We start from the raw sequence: 14552 nt of genomic DNA on the forward strand, positions 1-14552 counted from the left end.
ACGGCAGCGTGGGGTGTCCACAGCGTGCACCCGTCAGCCCCACGGCAGCGTGGGGTGTCCACAGTGTGCACCCGTCAGCCCCACGGCATTTTCTAAAAGGTGGTTACTGGATTAATTCTGGAATGCAGATAATTTCTGTCTCTGGTGCCTGGCTCTGCTCAAGTTAGATTAACAGTGGACTGAAGCTGTGAGGACGTTTCCTTCTGTGTGCCCTTCGCGCTGTGAGCCGTCGGTACCGCGGGCTGCAGCGGGCAGGTGGCGGGCTGCAGCGGGCAGGTGGCGGGCTGCAGCGGGCAGGCGGGGGCTGCAGCGGGCAGGCGGGGGGCTGCAGCGGGCAGGCGGGGGCTGCAGCGGGCAGGCGGGGGGCTGCAGCGGGCAGGCGGGGGCTGCAGCGGGCGGGCGGGGGGCTGCAGCGGGCAGGCGGGGGCTGCAGCGGGCAGGCGGGGGCTGCAGCGGGCAGGCGGGGGGCTGCAGCGGGCAGGCGGGGGGCTGCAGCGGGCAGGCGGGGGGCTGCGCGGCAGCTGCACGCAGGGGGCCTCACCCTGGGCAGGGCTCGGTCACGTTTCTGCCGCCTCCCGACCTGATGCCCTTCCTCAGCTTGTCAGAGAATTGCTTAGTAGGTTGGTGTCTGTTAACAGTAACTGGAACCGCAACGCTGGAGTTAAATAAGGTAAAAATAATGGAAAGGAAAAGCCTGTAGAACTGCAGTTATGTTTTGCTCTTTTATTTTTCCACGTTACTTAAAACAATGTCTAATAGCACTGTGTCTTATTTTTTACAACAAAATATTTTCATGTATTCATTTCTTGCTTGTAACTGAAAACTTCATACAAGAGTCAGTAAATGTCAGCACCTAAATCTTCATAATACTGGTATTCTGCAGTGCAGTTCTGGTTTGTTTGGGCCATGGTTAGAGATCTTACTCTATTCAACGTTGTCTTATTCTTTTGTCAGTGCAAAATATTTCTAAGGGGGGATAAACATTTAAAGTGTACTGGTAGCAAGGCCATGATTCTAACATGAAGCAAGGAGTTAACATTGGTGTTCACACATGGACTAAATGTACAGAAGTTTTACATTTCTCATACTCGGTTTTTGTTTGCATATGATAACCTACATTTTATGAAACTATCCGACTCAGATGTATTAAAAAACAAAACAAAACAAACAAAAAAAACACCACCAAACAAAACCCCAAAACAACTATATTTTTATTTATTGGTAGGTGTGTATTTGTTGTTTTTCGGGGGTTTTTTAAGCTACCTTTATAATTTTGATACATATAACAGACCTTTAAAAATACAGACAATTCTAAACAGTTTGTTAGGGCCAAAAATTCAGATATCCTTTAAGCTTCTGGAAGGAACGGAAAAATGAACGTGATAAAAATCCCCCCCAATACATTTTCATGTAAGTAAATTCTTGAACATGGTATTTTTATACAAAGATATATTTTACTCATAAATGCCGTTCTATTCCTCAGTCAAATATTATCACAAATATAGGACATGAAATCATTTTATTGCAATGATTAGAACACCACTTCTCAACCTTCTTTATAAAAACTCCAAACCACTAAAAATATAAAACCCAACCCCAAGGCCCCCCCAGCCCAGCCCGGCTCGGGGATCACCGCGAGCGGCACCGCGCGGGCGGCACCGCGCCCCGCAGCCGCCAGCTCGTGAGCACGTTCTGGAGCAGGAACAGAGGAACAACGGGAGAATGGCTATTTAAATAGGTGGTAAAAACCTTAACACTACTAGGTAGACTAGTGTTAAATAAAAACTGTCTGTAGGTTTATAATAAATTAAAGATAACCTTGTCTTTGAGTCTGATGCAGTATTTAGGGAGAAGTGATAGTATTCAGCATCTGGGTTTGCAGAGCTACCGAGTGCATTTCAAAGTACTGCAGTTGGATGAAATTAAACCCTTTAAAATAAATTATGCAGCGGTCTGCGTAAAATCATAAATTGATAGTAAGTAATTATCCTGGACCACGGCCAGTGAAGTGTTGGTAGACCAGGTTAATTCAGTGTGTTGTTCGTTCATTGTCTGTGGAAGCAATTTAGCATACACGGGGCATGATTTCATGCTGGCACTTGTTAATGGATGAGTAATAAATCAGGCCACAGAACTCCTTAGAAACACAAAGAAATGAAGCTGTGGTTCAATAAAAATAATAAAGTGCTTTAAATGACCATTTGTTGTTTACTATATCGTTTCTCGTTTCATGGTAGACATCAAAACCAACCCAATGAAATATGATAGTGCTCTAGAGTAAGTAAAACTGAGCCTGTTACTTACTGTAGTCAGTATTTCCATGTATTTTCTTGTCTTGATGTTAGACTTAGTTTACTGTGGGATCAGAGGAGAAGCTTATAGTACAAGTTGAACTTGCACAGACATAAAGATCACCATAAATATTCTCTATTTGAAAGTTTCCATTTGCAAAAATGCAGAGGTAAGAAGAAGGAAGCAAAAGAGCAATTTGGAAACAGTTCACATCGAGTGTACGTAGCCTGAAATACACTGTTCAGTTTGTAAGACAGGAGAGCGTTGCTGGGAATGTACAGAATCTGAGAATTTGATCCAAGTCCACTGAGTGATAGCTGCTATAATATGGACGCTTCTTCCATGGCTTCAATCCACCTAGAAGGGGCAGGAAAGAAAAAGCAGTACATGTAAAGTTACATGTATTTTAAGCACAAAAAGCCTGAAGAGGACTGTATTTCTCATCCCAGCCCTAGTGAGGAGCTATGGTTTATGATTAAAGAAAGGAACTGGATACTCAGACTCTTATGTTCTAGTACAACCTTTACCAGTGATTTATTGTAACATCTCAAAGATGGTACAAGTGGTGTCTTAGAACAGGAAAGGTGAAACCACTGAAGTATGTTTAAAAGCAACAAAACCTCCCACAAACACTCATTTCCTTCCCTGTGTGTCTTGAGGTGCTGGCCTTTTTACTACTGATTTAGTGAGTGTTTTATTATGTGGAAACAGCAGTATTAGAATGGGAAATCTAAACAACTATTTGTTGATAGGGAAGCTAAGTGATGAATAAATAGCATACATAAATCAGAGAAGTTTTCGTGCAGTTACCACGCCGGACAGACATCTAGGCGTGACTCTTGAGACTCAGCCTGCTCTTTACCTACACGAGGGAGCAAATTCTCCTTCCTGAACAACTGGAAAGCACCAGGCAGATTGTTTTAGTGTCCCGCGGGCCGGTGACGTGCCCTGGGGCTCAGCGAGCAGCCTGTTTGCTCTGTTATGAAGGCATTCTGAAGGGAGAGGGGACAAAAGCCCCCCGTGAAGCTTTGGGCCTGCGCGCTGGCTGCAGGGGGAGCGCAGCCTGTACCTCTGTGCCGAGCTGTTGTCCTCCGCTCGGAAGCTGTAAAACAGAGTCTGCTTGTGGTAGAGATGGAAAACCGTGTCGGTGCTTCCTTCCTCCTTTTCTGGGGCGATGGTGAAACCCAGCAAAGGCAAGCTTTCCGTGGCAACTTTGTCCTGAAAGCACACAAGAAGAGAACCAGCATTTGGAGAGCAGGCTTGTACCGGTTTGAGGGCTTTATCTGAAAACTAAGCACTGATGTTCCCCCTTCCGACAGGGCCGCAGCAGCAGCGGTGTGAGTGTTCTGCTGCACAGCGGCTCTGGCCTCTGTACCGCACACTCGTCTGGTCGCAGTTCTGAGTCTGAGCACCGCCTTTGAAAGTCCGGCTCTTCGCGGTTGCCCCCGTGGCCATGAAGGTCAGTTAGCTGTGACTTTAACGGCTGTTTTTGACGTAATGGTCCAGGAGGCAACCGAGAGGCGGCTGAGAGCCGGGACAGCACGGCGGCGGCTCTGAAGCCCTGACACCCGCTCCCCGTTGCGCTTCATTCAACCAGCTTTGCTTGCCGAGTGCAAGGGTACCCTTTTTGGTACCCTGTCATTTCCTTTCATTGCACTAGCAACTCTCTTAGAAATGTGCACCTTCTCAAACAGCACACTTGCTTTCAAAAATGCTGCTTTGAAATTTCTGAGCTGGTAATGCAGTTAATTGTTAATTTACTCCTCAGAAACATCCATGAATTTTGCTTGCCAGACACTGCTTTGTACAAGTTAAAGAAAACAATGAGCCTTGGTAGAATTGCAGTTCAGCTGTTACTGATAGTGGCAGCTTTGGTCACTGTATTTAGGTTATGTTTTCTGTATATGTATGTTGCTTTTGCTTGTGCTTTTAAAAGCAAAATTGCAAACTGGGAATGCAAAGTGTAATTAGCCATCTGTTGCTTTTACCCTGTTGTTGAACCGGAAATGACAGCTTTTCAGGTTGGCAGAGGTGAGGTAAAGGTACTGGATACAGAATTTGATGCCAATTGTCTGAATTGCTCACCAAATCATGAACTCTTTTGTGCCTCTATCTCCTCATCTGTTTAAAGGGGATAGTGTTGCTTCATGCAGCCACCACAATGGTGATGAGAGTTTAAATAATTTATGTTTGCAAAGTGTTCTGAAGGCTTAAAGTACCAAATATTGCTATTACTACAGTTCTTGTATTCTGTGTCCTTTGTTCAGCAAAATGAATTTTTATGCTTCTGCTTATGAAATATGTCTGTTATGACCAAACTTTACATTACACTTCAGGCTTATGTGTATTGGAGCTATTCACAAAGGAGAAGAAATTAAAAAAGGAAAGGGACTGGGAAGAGAGAAAACACATTAGAAATGCTCTAGTTGCTGTCTCGCGTCCTCGGCTGCCGGAGGAGCTGCCAGGCTCAGCATCTACTTGTGCTGCCTGTAGGGAGCAAAGAAGGGAACTCAGGAAAGTACTTCAAGTCAGACTGCACGGTACCTCGTTCGCCATGTAGGTGTAGAGGACTTTGCCCTTGATAACAAACCAGCGTTTCTTCCAGTGTCTCTTGCCGCCCTTGCATCTGCTGAGGTAGCCGCTGATGGTCGCGCCCTCTCCCGAGGCTGCTACCTGGAGCAGGGCGGGAGAAACCGGGGTTTGAACCAGCAAAGGCTTTTCCCCACCTGATCGTGCAAGTTCACATCACACCAGACACCCAGGTCTGTGTCTGTGAAACTGTAAGCAGACCGTTAAAAATACTGAGACAGAAAAAATATAAGCATGGTATTATGGTTCTTTTTAACTGCTTGAAGATTTCTGGTTAAACTTCTGGTTCTCAGTAACTCTCATGGAAAGTATGCAGTTGAGGTATTATTGAGGTCAGCAAGTTTACAGTTGTGCTCTGAGAAGCCAAACTTGCCCCTTTTCCCAGGTCTGTTTTTTTTTTGTATATTAAAAATACATTCTTCCAAAAGGGAATTACAGCCTTATGATTGAACACTTCTAAGATGTGGATATATGGAAGGCTTCACAATGGTTTTATACTTATTTGTGTTAACCACTTGACTATGACTTGGTTTCACTTGTGAAATAATATTTCTAAGTGCTGCCCTCTCACAGAATTATTTTGAGATCTAAGTGCTTAATATTCTTAAAGATCCAGATTTCGAGTAGATGGAACTACACGTACACAATGCAGAGTACGTTAGGAGTTACAGTAGTAAGCTGCCATAGTACTGCATTTAGAAAGGGCACAGATCCAAAGTCAGCTTTTGTAGCTCTGACACAAGAAGACTAAGCAGTGATATAGCAGTGTTTTGAAGCAGAACAGAAATGTTCCGGGACCTGGGTACATAAGTTAGAAAAAGTTATGGAGCAATACTATTGTGAGCCAGTTCATATTAATAAGCATGTGCCACCTCCTTGGGGATAGAAAGGCAATGCTTTTTTCTTAATGGGGCTGAAATTTGTGCATCAGTTCTTTCAGTATTCAGGTGCTTGTATTGCATGCTCCTATCTTTGGCTCAGTTTCACCACAGCACAAATAAACCTCAAGAAATTCCAGTGTCTCTACTGTAAAATGAGATCAAGAAGGTGTTTGCACCCTATTCTTTAATGCAATAAATCCCTGCGCATTTCAGTGAAATCCCAGTGAGTTGGTGGGCGGCTCGCTCGCCCACCGCGCTGTGTTTGCCCGGCTGCGCGCTGGGCGTCCTGTCCAGGAGGAGGCTGCGGGAGACAGTAGCGCAGGCTTCACCGAGACCCAGACAGGTCCCGTCCACAGGCTCCCTTGGTCAGCCAGGTGGGTAACCTCGTCGTAGAATTACATTACATTTGTTAAGCAGGACTTGCCCCTCGCGAACCCGTGCTGGCTGGGACTAATGGCTGTGTTGTCATTCAGAGGATTTTGTATTTTAAACACTATTGTGTAAAACAAACAAACAAAAACCCAACAACAAACAGAAAAAAGTAATTGTGTGATCGAAGTAGACCAGGGCATGGGCTGAGCCCACCGCATACAGAACACTTACAGACACACCATACTCCACAGCTGCCAGACTTTCTCAGGCAGCTCACTCCTACCTCCATAAGAGCTGAAGGGATCTTCTTCTGCTTCTTGAAAGATGAATAATGAATATTGTGAAAGACAGAGGAGAAGGCACTACTTGAAGACCTGGATGTGGTTGGAGGGAAGCTCACACTTAGCGGCCGCTCTGCAAGATGAAGGAAAGTCAGAAAGGGAAGAAATGGATGAATCTGTACATATCAGACTGGCGTAAGAGACGCACGACACACCGATGTGAATGACTGAGGAAATGCCTCCTCCATAGCCAGGTTTTATTTCGTCTTTTCCTTCAAATCCCCCCTTTATGTCTGATTAGCTAGGTGGATGTAATAGCGTCCGAGGTTAATGGTAATAACCTACAGATACTCAAAAGAGACCTGCAAAAAAGCTGACAAAGCACAAAACACAGCTTGTTTTCTTCTAATTTAAACGGCTTTTCCACCTCTCCCCTCCGTGTTCCGACACCTTTGCAGGACGACTCGCTACTGTGACGTTCTTTCTGTCTGAACCGTTCTCGTGGAGTTCTGCGTGGCAGAGTTACTCTGTCTCTGTCAGTCTCCATTCGCCTCAGTTGCCCGAGTTCATATCATCCTCATCTGGCTTCTGGCAACACACGTTGTCTGAAAGCTCTGAGTAACGCACAGCGTTGTTTTAGCACAGGCTATCACTTCTTGGACACGCCGTGGCTTGGGGATGCTTTTTTGGCTGTTGTGACAGCATCCATTCATGGGTTTGCTTGGCTGGTGTGAATTTCTTTAATCAGGACGGAAAAAATAAACTTAATCTGTCCACACATTTTTATCCTTGACAGTACAATGTGCCTACTTTTAGAGATTGTTTACATGAATAGTTGTGCAAGAATGTTATTTACTGTTCATCTTCTGTCCATATATATGTAGCCCCTGCCCCCCTTTTATCTTTGATTTGGATGTGGTTTTAAATCAGAAAAGGGACTTATATAGTAGGACAATAATGCAGAGTTCTAGTTAGGTAGTAGCTCTCTGCTTTGAATTCAGGCTTTAATTGGTAACCAGATTAACTGCCCATGTAGATGAGCTCTTAGTGATTCTGCACTTTACCTCTGCATTTCTTCTTGTAAAAGCTACAGCATGGATGACGGCAGTGAAGAACTGCAAAGCCATTGTTTGATTTTAATGGATAATTCATTACAAATGACAGGGAAGAGCTATCAGCTGTAAGTACTTCACAGAGTATTTCAGCTGGGAGGGATCTACAATGATCTCGTCCAACTGCCTGACCAGTTACGGGCTGACTGAAAGTTCACAGTATCACAGTATCACAGTATGTTTGGGATTGGAAGGGACCTCAGAAGATCATCCAGTCCAACCCCCCTGCTGGAGCAGGAACGCCCAGGTGAGGTCGCACAGGAACATGTCCAGGCGGGTTGGAATGTCTGCAGAGAAGGAGACTCCACAACCCCCCTGGGCAGCCTGGGCCAGGCTCTGCCACCCTCACTGAGAAGAAGTTTCTTCTCAAATCTAAGTGGAACCTCTTGTGTTCCAGTTTGCACCCATTACCCCTTGTCCTATCATTGTTTGCCACCGAGAAGAGCCTGGCTCCATCCTCATGGCACTCACCCTTTATATATTTATAAACATTAATAAGGTCACCCCTCAGTCTCCTCTTCTCCAAACTAAAGAGCCCCAGCTCCCTCAGCCTTTCTTCGTGAGGGAGGTGCTCCACTCCCTTCAGCATCAAGTTGGAGCACATTACCAAGAGAATTGTCCGAATGCCTCACAAACACCATCAGGCTTGGGGCATGAACCGCCTCTCTAGAAAACCTGTCCCAGTGTTTGACCACCCTGTGGGTTAAGAGATGTTTGCTAAAGTCAAGGCTGAGCCTCCTCTGACGAAGCTTTAGGCCGTTCCCTGCGGCCTGTGCCTGGGTCACCGGAGCAGAGCTCAGCGCCCCTCGCCACGTGCCCTCCCTCCCTGCAGAGCCAGGGCTCACCCCTTGGCCGCCTTTCTCCAGACGAGACAGACCCTGCGTACTCCACGCCCGCTCCTCGCAGCACCGAGTTCTTATTGTTGCTCCGGTTTACCAAGAGGCTGGGCGAGCCCTCAGAGAACCCGGCTGGCGCAAACAGCCGCAGCTGCCCGGCGCTCCCGGGACATCAACGCACAGGCCTCATGCTTGAAATGATCAATCCTCTGCAACCAACACAGCATGGCAGGCAGATCCTAAAGCCTCCCCGTTGTGCAGGCAGGACACGGGTTTGCTGGTTTTGCCAAGAATGAAAGAACCTTACCTCTTTTCTTTAGTTCCACATAGCAGCTGTCACAGACTTTGGCTGCTTGATCTTTGAGGTACTTCATAGGGTACTTGTTTCTCGAACAATTTCGACATACAATCTGTTCCAGTAAGGAGAGATACATGTAAATATATATATATGCACATGCAAAACAGATCCTCTGAGCTGGTTGGGAGAGGAGGACAGAGAGTGGACCAGATATGACTCCTAAAACAGTGGCAGTCAGGTAAGTGTGCTGACCAACACGTGATCGCTGTAGATTTACGCTGCTATAAGACAAGCAGAATTGATCACCGCATTTGGCTGCACACCATTGCTGTCCCCGTCTCCTGGGAACTTACACCTTCCCCACTAGTGTATCACAGAAAGACCATTTCCATATTACATCTGTTTCCATAGTTTTGTTAGTAACATTGTTTTCTTAAGCATCTCGTATGTTCCTGCTGCCTCTGTGTAGGTTCAGACTGATTTTTCCCTGTGGAATTAGAGAAATTATGAAGTGAATGCTTTTTCATACTATCAAAAATTACTGGTAGTTTGATACACAACAAAAAATATCACTGAGGCTAAAAGACAGCCATGGATTAAACAGGACTGCAGGTTTATGTCTGGAGTCAGTGATAAAGGGACAGAACAAAGAAGGTTTGTAGATCTCCTTGTCTTCAGGGGACAAGGCAGCAGCTCTTCTACGGGCTACAGAGCAAACTTTCCCCTTGTCACTGGTGAAGCCGTGCGCTACTGCTGAGTTTCTTCACATCTTTGGAGGATAATTTTACCAGCTGTTATTAGGGGAAGGACATGGACTAGGTGCGCTAGTGCTCTGGTCCAGAAGAGAGCCTGTATCTTTATTGATTGCTGCATTGTCTCTAGAGCTGTATATCAGAATTGACTCAGCAACAATTATCCCGTGAGTCTTCAACTACTGGCCTTTGGGAATTAATGTGACCCTCAAGGGAAGGTTTCTGCTGTTCCTACCAGAGGCATCGGAAACCTAATTACCCAATTTAGCAGAGCACTAGCGAGTTCTTTCAGAAGTCCCATTCTGGTCTGGATGTTGCTGCGCGTCTGCGGCGGTGTCCGCAGGGGGACGGGGCGCTCTTACCTTCCCGCAGGCGTGGCAGTGGTGTCGCCTCAGCGTGAGCGTGAAGTCGCAGCCGCAGTTCATGCACATCATGACATGGGACACGGGTACCAAAGTGGGAGGCCTCTCACCCAGGGGGATTCCAAGCCTTTCCCTTAGCTTAAAATCAAAAACGAACAAATGAAGCAGCGTCCAAAGCACACTCCGTCAGCCCTGGTACATCACATACAATTCTTATCTCATTTCAGTCTACCTCCATTTGCTAAGATCCCCAAATTTCCTAAATCCGAATGCACATTGTGAGACAGCTGTGTCAGCACCGAAACACTGGCCGGTCAGTACATGGTGCAGTAATATCCATAAAAAGCTCTATAGCCTTCAGTTGAAAGGGGCCTGAGCACTTTATGTCTTTACAACTTGGGACATTTCCCACACAATCCAAATCTGTTCTATGCTTTTATAACCCTCCTCCTTTCCTCTTTCTCTCCTTTCCCCCTTCCCCGTTCAAGCACTGAAAGACTCGTGCTCCGTTCACCTCCACGCTGCTGTGGAAAGTGGAAGTGTTGTGGGCTTTGTGGTCGTCTGGGATGTGTCTGCTGAGGCAGCTGTACCAGTCGTCCCTTTCCGAGCACGAGCTGTGGGATGAAATAGAGCAGAGCAGTCAATGCCACGCGCAGCAGGGACTGAGGCAAACTGTTTGTGGATGAGAGAAGAAAAGCTGCACTTTGTGAATGTTTGCTTTTTGCTTTTCCCCACCACTGTGTTGAACTGGGCATTTCCTGACCAGGAGCAAAACTGACTGTTGGGCATATTCAGCAGGATGATTCGTGTAGAACCATGTTTAGGCCTGTGACCAAGAAGGAAATAAATGCCCAGAAAATTTTTCAAAGGAGTCTCTGACTTTGCTATAAGCCACTCAACCCTAGATCACATAGGACATTATGAAATGTCTCCTTTTTTGTCATGTCTGCCCCCTCTTTCAGGCACGATAGGGCATGTAGTGTTGGCAGGGTTGCTCCGAATAAGCGTGTTCATACTCATCTCCAGAGGGGGACGCTTAGATGATCTGCACGTTGGGAAACACACAAGTGTGTCACCCACGGCAGACGTGTGAGTGCTTCCATGTTCCACTAGCTCCATCACAGACTATCTCCAGTCACCTGGCAAGAGGCCAGGACAACAGTTTGGGACAGAATTTCTACATTCCCTGCAGCTGCTGTCATGCGTGGAAGGCAGCAGTTCTCCAGACCGGCCCCTAGATGCCCCCTTAGCACAAGGCAAAGCAGTGGGTCCAGCTGCCTGGGCGAGCACAGGCTGTACCGGCCCTGGGACAGCTGCTCGGGAGCACAGGCTGTACCTGCCCTGGGACAGCTGCTCGGGAGCACAGGGCTGTATCTGCCCCGGGACAGCTGCTCGGGAGCACAGGGCTGTATCTGCCCCGGGACAGCTGCTCGGGAGCACAGGGCTGTATCTGCCCCGGGACAGCTGCTCGGGAGCACAGGGCTGTACCTGCCCTGGGACAGCTGCTCGGGAGCACAGGGCTGTACCGGCCCCGGGACAGCTGCTCGGGAGCACAGGGCTGTACCTGCCCCGGGACAGCTGCTCGGGAGCACAGGGCTGTACCGGCCCTGGGACAGCTGCTCGGGAGCACAGGGCTGTATCTGCCCCGGGACAGCTGCTCAGGAGCACAGGGCTGTATCTGCCCCGGGACAGCTGCTCAGGAGCACAGGGCTGTATCTGCCCCGGGACAGCTGCTCGGGAGCACAGGCTGTATCTGCCCCGGGACAGCTGCTCGGGAGCACAGGGCTGTACCTGCCCCGGGACAGCTGCTCGGGAGCACAGGGCTGTACCGGCCCTGGGACAGCTGCTCGGGAGCACAGGGCTGTATCTGCCCCGGGACAGCTGCTCAGGAGCACAGGGCTGTATCTGCCCCGGGACAGCTGCTCGGGAGCACAGGGCTGTATCTGCCCCGGGACAGCTGCTCGGGAGCGCAGGGCTGTATCTGCCCCGGGACAGCTGCTCGGGAGCGCAGGGCTGTATCTGCCCCGGGACAGCTGCTCGGGAGCGCAGGGCTGTATCTGCCCCGGGACAGCCATCAGCTGTCCTGCCTGTCCGCTGCTTCTCCTGCTGGGATGTCAGGCTGCGCTTCCCCTCCGTGGGTGCTGCCCGGTGCCGGCTGTCCCAGCAGCGGTCACCGAGGGGATGTGGCTCAGGGTGGTCTCCCCCCCGAGTCACACCAGCCGCCCACAGTAAAGCTGCCCACGAGACTTTGTTGTACAAAATAGCAGTGGCATCATTGCCAGCTGCTGTTCAGCTGTGACTTCCTCACGCTGTCCTCGTGAAGGCCACCAAACAAGACATCTGACAACAATCTGTCTTTTGTGGTCTTATAAAAAAAAAGGCACAAAAAGAGAGGAAATGCCAGATTTTGTCAGTGATCTCTGCCTTAGCATCCCTCTGCACTGTGAGCATAATCCACTGCCTGAAAAACACCAGCCCCTGTGAAGTTCAACAAACCTGGAGCAGAAACCGGAGCAGCAACTGGGAGCCAGCGTATCTATTGCGTCCAGGCTGACCTTTGCCAGCCCAGGGCTGTGCTACAGATCGTCTCTGGCAACAGCCTCGCTACTAGGCAGCCCTTGTCACCACCAAAACTCCTGTAAGGCTGCACTTTCTAAGAAATCTGAAGATGTCTCTGTCTTCCAGACAAATCACACCTGCAGCCTGCAAAGCACTAAAAGAAGTCCTGGTTTCAAGCTTTCTCTTGCTAATTCTTGGAAACTCTCTTCACTTGAGAATTAAGATACAATTTTAAAAAACAAAGGAACTCGTGGCTGTATAGTGATGTAAATTAAAACCACTTTGGGAAAGACAGATGAGAGGGACAATCTGCTATTAAAAGCCTGATATCTAACTGGCCCCTTTAACCTCTTCTCCACTCCATTAAACATCTCTAGGCAGTAATCACAGGTTATTAGTGTCTAAATGTGGGAATAATACCTATCTGCTGATAAGTGAGATAAATTATGTCAGCTGGCACTGGCCTATTCTTAATTAGCTATTTCACTGGTTGCATGAAGGCTCAGAGGAATTTTTGCTGAACCTCTGATGTCCAGAGCTCAGACCTTGATTCACCATTGCCACTTTTGGTCCTTGTATGATTTTTGAGCTGCGCCTTTTGTGATGAACTAGCAATTATCTATGTCGATTCATCTATTCTTCCTTAAGCAAACAGAAAGAGAGGGTCAAATTGTCACTGCAGTCTCCTGGACAGAAGGAGACATCCATGGAACACAGGCACTGGGCTGGGATGGGGGTTTGTTGCAGTGCTATCACTGTCAGTCAGCCTTTCAGGGAGGCTTTCAGTGCAGACTTGCAGCACCTCGCTGTGATCAGTAAAGCTCCGTTCTGAGGAGGCGCTTTCCCGGCGCTCCGTTCGGTGCGCGCGCAGGCTGCCGTGTGCTGGGCTGGGAGGACGTGCTGCCCCACTAGTGTCCCATCAGCTCTGCCGGCCAGCGCAGGCTTGGGTGGCTTGTGGCAGATTGGTCCCAGAATGAGCAGTACATCAGGGGAAAGGGCTCTGTCCCAGCGCTCCGATAAGAGTGAGTCTCCATCTGGCTGTTATCAGAAGAGCAACCTTGGTCTCAGGCCCTGGTTCTATCTACTGCCAAAGAAACACAGCTCACGCTGGCCTCATGCTTTGTTTAGGCTAACTAAGCGTAGACTTGGTATCAGTACAAAAGGCAGAGAAACAGCACAACAACGCAAGCAGAACATCCTGAGCTTCTCACTAGGGCAGCTCCCGCTGCCCGAGCAAAGGGGACATGCAGCAGCCATCCCCTTCTCCAACACAGGACTGTGCGCCCTGCCTCCGTAACGGGCAGCAGGCAATTCACAAGCCCTGTGTGTGTATTTTGGGGGTTGCGATGAATGAGCAGTTCTAAGAAACTCTCAGATATTTTCTAATTTGCGGGTTATAAAAGGAAGTAGACAAAAAGGCTTGGACGGGTATCTGAGTACTGCCCACAGATGGCGAGCGCCCTGGGAAGGATGGGAGCTCCCAATTCTGATTCTGATCAAGAAAGCGCCCTCTTGTCTCTCTGTTGCACTCTGCGGTTTAGAGGAGTCTGCTGTGTTTCCAGCCATGCTGGAGCTGGAGGCTGATGGTGGGAAAATCATTACCTAAAAGCATTGAAGACCTTATGTTAATACCACTGCTAGTGTGCTGTCTTTTTAGTAAACTGCACTTGAAAATCAAGCCAGGATAATTTTGAGCTAGAAGCATTAAAAAATGCAATACACTGCTATCTTCTGATCAGAAACTGACCTACCATCTCCTTCTGGTGTTGGCTTGTGGCCCCCGGACAGAGATCCTGGCTCCCAGCTGCAGTCAATACTAGCACTGCACAAACTCTGCACTGAAACTCCTTTTATTAGAAAGACCCGTGAGGCTGCCAGTGAGGTTTAATTTTTGCTTTGTCATCTATGCACTATCGAATGCTTTTATATCTGTTGCATGGTATTACCTAATTACCATTTTCTGTGGCAGTTTCGCAGCCCTAGTGGTATGAGGTAACAAGTGAACTTCTACAAGGGGCGATATAACATAATTGTAGTGTCACAGGGAGGAAGTGTGAAAGATAACAGGAAGGACTCAGGCTTCTTCGTGACAGACTTTCTTCTCTTTCCTTTCTCTTTAAGATGTTATCAAAAGCTGACTTCTAATCTTTACTGGGTATATGAGTTGAATTAGTGACAGTTTATGAGCTTCACATTTATAATTAATATCTTCATTGTG

At 47.9% G+C, this 14552-nt stretch overlaps 1 protein-coding gene across 1 annotated transcript in view; it reads right to left on the reverse strand.

Annotated features, from left to right (window-relative positions):
- Positions 1–708: 708 nt before the first annotated feature.
- Positions 709–14552, reverse strand: part of FGD5 (FYVE, RhoGEF and PH domain containing 5) — an 80560-nt gene continuing 66716 nt past the window's right edge. The window contains exons 15-21 of the mRNA XM_082060168.1: positions 10290–10389; positions 9776–9913; positions 8671–8773; positions 6418–6548; positions 4837–4965; positions 3362–3510; positions 709–2649 (exon numbers count right to left, since the gene is read on the reverse strand). Coding sequence (XP_081916294.1) covers positions 2613–2649; positions 3362–3510; positions 4837–4965; positions 6418–6548; positions 8671–8773; positions 9776–9913; positions 10290–10389 — 787 coding nt within the window. The 3' untranslated portion in view covers positions 709–2612. The remainder of the gene's footprint in view (positions 2650–3361; positions 3511–4836; positions 4966–6417; positions 6549–8670; positions 8774–9775; positions 9914–10289; positions 10390–14552) is intronic.

This window comes from Streptopelia decaocto (genome assembly GCF_964273445.1).
Source record: "Streptopelia decaocto genome assembly, chromosome: 8".
Lineage (NCBI taxonomy): Eukaryota > Metazoa > Chordata > Aves > Columbiformes > Columbidae > Streptopelia > Streptopelia decaocto.